Raw genomic sequence first — 4,890 nt, 5'->3', positions numbered from 1 at the left:
GAGCAAGGGGAGACCCTGACCGTTGCGACCAGATCCTCCGAGAAGGATAATTCTGTATGAAGTGTTGCATGGTATAAATTAATTTCAAGTCCTTCTGTTGTGATGCTGGGGATGGGGAGGTTTATATAGATGTCATGTAGGTTTTGCTGTTGCAATATTAACAGCCTGGGGTGTTGTTATTTTGGTCTGTTCTGACTCCTTTTGCACATCTCTTCTGTACCTCATCATTTCCAGTGAGTGTCTGCATAAATCCAGACGTAGAGAATGGAAGGCAAGTTGCTGGTCAAGGACCTATCTCTGCCCCTGGACAAATGGTGACATTTCAGTGTCACAATGGTTTCAGCCTGCAAGGCAGTGCTAAAATCTTCTGCCAGGAAGATGGCAGCTGGCACCCTCCTGTTCCCGTCTGCAATAGACTGAGCCATTACCAGGAAATCTCAAACAAGCCTGAACTTCCAGGTAAATCGTGTCCTAGCTGCCTTGGGGTACACTAGTATTTTATGTCCCCTAACCCCATTTAAAAAACATGGTTAAACCCTGTATGTGTAAGACTGAAGTATATCCTTGGAATAAGAACCTGATCCGCTGGAATCCTTTGAGAAAATATGTTGTGTTTGTTTAATATTAATCAAAATAAACAATTTTGCATGCCAAACCAAACGCCATTCTTTGTAACAGTGCTCTTTCTGTGCTTGTACCCAGCATGTCTGTCCTGCCTGATTCTCATGTCTGTTTTCTTTCTCAATAGGTGGTTGTGGTGCTCCTACAAGGTTACACTTTGCTGAGCTAAATGAGGAGCATAGAAATGAGATTGATTTTTCTGTTGGGAAGACTGTGCAATACACTTGCCGACCTGGATATGCTAAACACCCAGGAATGTCACCTACTATTACATGTCTTGAGAGCGGAGTGTGGTCAGAAGCACTAGAGTTCTGTAAAAGTGAATAGCTCCTTGATTTGGTGTCTGTTATTCAAGAAGGAATAGGTGCTAGGTTCTGTCCATGCTGCAAAAACCTTATTAACCTCATTCTGGTGTTCAAACACTATGTGACTAGTAAAGCCATGTAACTTTATGCTATTTGGAACCTGGTTTGGGGGTAACTGGAAATGTGGGCAGATTACTGGAGGAGTAGTTGCATCTGTTGTACCACAGTATAGACAGAGAGAGGCCTAAAATGAGGTTTTTTTCTCCTCCAGGGAAACAATGCAGTCATCCTGGTGAACCTGTGAATGGGAAAATTATCTTCCTAACAGATCTCCTGTTTGGGTCAACAGTGCGCTACAGCTGTGAAGAAGGGTAAGTCCTGGGTTTGGCTATGGGTAGAACAGCAAGGGGAGATGCAGTATGTGAGTCTTCCTTTTTTCCTTCTGTTTGTTCATTTCCAATAAATGGATTATATACAGAATCCACTCTGTAGAGTTCTGCAACTATATGAATATATAAGGTGTTCCCTATCTTATATATACTGTGATGTGGTATGGTGGTGCTGAGTGTGGAAGGGAACTTCTCCTTCAGGGCCACAGCTTTGCTGTCAGTGGGGCTGGTCTTGCTTTCTGGGGTGTGGAGGAACAGATAGTAACTTACACTGGAGTTACTTGGGATGAATGTTCAATCCTTTTAACACCAGGCACAGGTTAATCGGACAATCCAGCAGACAATGTCAGATTTTTGGTGGACGTGTTGCATGGAGTGGTGACGTTCCCACTTGTCAGCGTAAGTAGCTTACAGCTGCGCGGGCTTTGCATAGATCCAGTAAATATTTTCCAGGAGAGACTGCCAAATCTTTCCAATCAAAGCTTTCACAAGGAATTTCTCTACTCTGTGGGCATGAAAACTATCAGAAGGTTTTGATGTCATAAGAAAATGTTCTGGGAAAAGGTACAAGATCTCAAAGCTTAATGGATTATAGAAAGCAATGTCTCAGCTGGAGCTTTTCCAGTGGTACTTGGGTGTCCTGTCTCTGACCAACATTACAAGCCCGTTGCAAGAGAGGGAGCAAAAATATTGCCTTCATCTCAAGGGTCGTTATTGTTACACACAGAGACCTAGGCACAACCCTAAGAAGAGGCAGAGCGCTGTGGGAGGGGCAGAACTGGAATCCCAAAGTCCCAAACAGCAGGCTTTCTCTTTCTTTACGAGCACAAATAACTGATGTGTACCCAAAGAGCTACTGTGTCGCACCTCAGCAATTACCCCTGGGTGTATCTCTGCTGGTTAAGTACTGTTGCTGCCTAGGTTTCATATAAGTAAGAAATATTTACTGGCATGTTCTGGGACTTCAGAGCATTTTACAGATTCTCCAGGTACGTGTTACCTAAGGTGACATACAAATTTCTGCCTGTGTGTGCCTTTGCATTGTGTGCAGCTAAAAATCAGGAGTTTACATGGGTAATACGAAAGACATATTTGCTTTCTATTTCTTTAACAGCAGAAAAGACAAAGTGTGTAGATGTTTACTCCATAGAGGTTTGTCTTACTGGTTTGCTTTCTAACTACCGTAGAAACAGCTGGCCAGGGAGATGGGATCCAGGTGGCTACAAGACCTCAACTAGAAGGTCACGTCATTGCAGTTACTCCTTCTCTAGGACAAGTGTTTATGCCCCACAGACTGAGGGATTTAACGTACTTTGGTGCTGCTGTTGCATTTAGAAGCCTTGTTCTGCACCTCTGCAGGTATCCCTTGTGAGCCGCCTCCGGACATTCCCAACGGGAAGCACACAGGCAAGCTGCTGGATGAATTCTACTTTGGCACATCTGTAACATACATCTGCAACCCTGGGTACCCGCTCCACGGGGAGTCCTCCATCTACTGCACCACCCGGGACGGGAAAAACGGCGAGTGGAGCGGCCCACCCCCACAGTGCGGAGGTAGGGTTGTGTGTGCATGAGCAAATAAATGAGTGCAATCCTCCTGGCCCTATTGCTTTATATTCGTAAAGACTGGAAAACCTCCAGAAAATTGCAGTTGTTGCTGGCGCAGGATTTGCATGGGGATTTTCCACAGCAAAAGGGCAGAGGGTGGAGGATGAGCCACTGCCTCCAGCATTCCCAGCCTCCCTCACCTTTTGCTTGGGTCTCTCCCTCAGTGTTTGGCATGGCTGGATGGAGCAGTACAGGAAAATTATTTTCAGACTTATGCCTTAAAAGGGATTGCAACCCGAAGTGTCTTTGCAGCTGCACAGCTCTGCACACTGTGGGACTGTTCTGAGGACCTGCACTTCTTTTCCAGAAGCAAGATGTCCCATCCCCTGGGTCCAGAATGGGAGAATAGTGTCTCCTCCTAAGGCTTCCTACACACACAAGGACACTGTTGCCTTTGAGTGTGAGCCAGGCTATGTTATCCGTGGCCACAGAATGGTACAATGCCAACTAAATAACACCTGGGAGCCACCCGTGCCAGTCTGTGAGCAGGGCAAGTGTCCGAACAGTGCTCGGAATGTTAACCTTCCCCCTGCCCTCCCAAATCTGCTTCTTCTTGACTCCTTTGACAACTGGGCTGGTTTCTCTTTCTCGGTAGCTGGCTGCAATGCACCTACCACACTGGCATTTGCTGAGCTGAAGGAGCTGTACGGCAACCAGACTGTCTTTCCCGTGGGGAGGACAGTGGAATATGTGTGCCGGCCTGGGTACGCCCAGCACCTGGGGATACCACCAACCATTACATGCCTCAGGAATCGGACCTGGTCTGCGGCACTGGAATTCTGTAAAAGTATGTGCTGCAAGTGCTGAAAATCCTGAAGTGTTGGGCTGGGCTAGATTTTCCCATTTTTCTGGCTTTAAGGGTTTCTTTACTTTATGTGGTCTGCTCTCTGTGTCAGCATCCCCCCAGGGTGGGATGTGAGGGAGCAGCTGAGGACTAATGGTGGCTGACATTCCCTTCCAGGGAAACAATGTGCTAACCCAGGGGATCTGGAAAACGGCAGAACTGTTGTCCTGACAGACCTCCTCTTCGGGTCCAAAGTGAATTACACTTGTGACAAAGGGTGAGTCTTGTGACTGGCTGAATTCAGCTGCCAAGAGTGAGTGAAACAGATTTTCAGCTTTACATGAAGGAACCTAATACCCAAGTCAGAAATTTGGCTGCCACTTGGAAGGGTTGTAAATAAAGCTTGAGTCTCTTACCGTAAATTAATAAATCCTTCTGTGTGATTCCAGGTACAAGTTGGTTGGCGAGTCTCAGAGAACGTGCGAGGTCTCTGGCTCACGTGTCTCATGGAGTGGCGATGCTCCTGTCTGCCAGCGTAAGTAGGCCACAACAGAAGGCCCTTGGTGGTGGCTTGCAAAAGAAAGTGGTACATCTCTCAAGACAAAGATTTTATTTCAAAGGGCCACTGTAGGTGTAAAATCTTTCACATTTCTTTTCATGCTGTTTGGGTTTGGATGTTTCTGAAAATGTTTCCAAAGTTCTTTTTTTTATCCTGGTCCAAACTGAGAAAACCATTAATGTTTTAAACTCCCTGTTACTGGGTTAAGTGTCTCTCACTGGTCAAGTGTAGGATCGGTGTGGGCAGTCTCTCTCTGCATGTGTCACCAGTGGGTGTGAAAAGGGAGGTAAGAATTGTCCCACAGCCTCCAGACATGGGCAGCAAGGAGGGCGCAGCTTTTCCTTCCCACAGGTGGTTCTTCCCATACAAAGTTTGTCTCAGGATAATCTGGGTCATCATATCCAGAGAGCATTACTGCTGACATAGTCTCATCCCCGCTGGTTCCCTTCCTGGGAAGCGTGCGTGTCCTGCAGACACTGGGCTCTAAAATGATGCTAAAAGCCACCTTGTTTGTGCGTGCAGGTATCGTCTGCAATCCGCCTCCAGACATCCCCCACGGGAGACACAGCGGTCAATCCATGGACACCTTCTCCTACGCGGACGTGGTCACCTCCACCTGCGAGA

The 4,890-nt window shown here is 46.8% G+C and overlaps 1 protein-coding gene across 1 annotated transcript in view; it reads left to right on the top strand.

Moving 5' to 3' along the window:
* Positions 1 to 748: 748 nt before the first annotated feature.
* CD55 (CD55 molecule, decay accelerating factor for complement (Cromer blood group)) overlaps positions 749 to 4,890 on the top strand; it is a gene marked incomplete at its 5' end in the record, with an annotated part of 7,451 nt that continues 3,309 nt past the window's right edge. The window contains 6 exons of the mRNA XM_010158611.1: positions 749 to 934; positions 2,675 to 2,869; positions 3,519 to 3,710; positions 3,885 to 3,984; positions 4,157 to 4,242; positions 4,789 to 4,884. Of these exons, the coding sequence (XP_010156913.1) occupies positions 749 to 934; positions 2,675 to 2,869; positions 3,519 to 3,710; positions 3,885 to 3,984; positions 4,157 to 4,242; positions 4,789 to 4,884 (855 nt within the window). The remainder of the gene's footprint in view (positions 935 to 2,674; positions 2,870 to 3,518; positions 3,711 to 3,884; positions 3,985 to 4,156; positions 4,243 to 4,788; positions 4,885 to 4,890) is intronic.

Source organism: Eurypyga helias, unplaced genomic scaffold (genome assembly GCF_000690775.1).
Source record: "Eurypyga helias isolate BGI_N326 unplaced genomic scaffold, ASM69077v1 scaffold42429, whole genome shotgun sequence".
In the NCBI taxonomy this organism is placed as follows: Eukaryota; Metazoa; Chordata; class Aves; order Eurypygiformes; family Eurypygidae; genus Eurypyga; species Eurypyga helias.
This window is presented reverse-complemented; position numbering and strand designations above follow the sequence as displayed.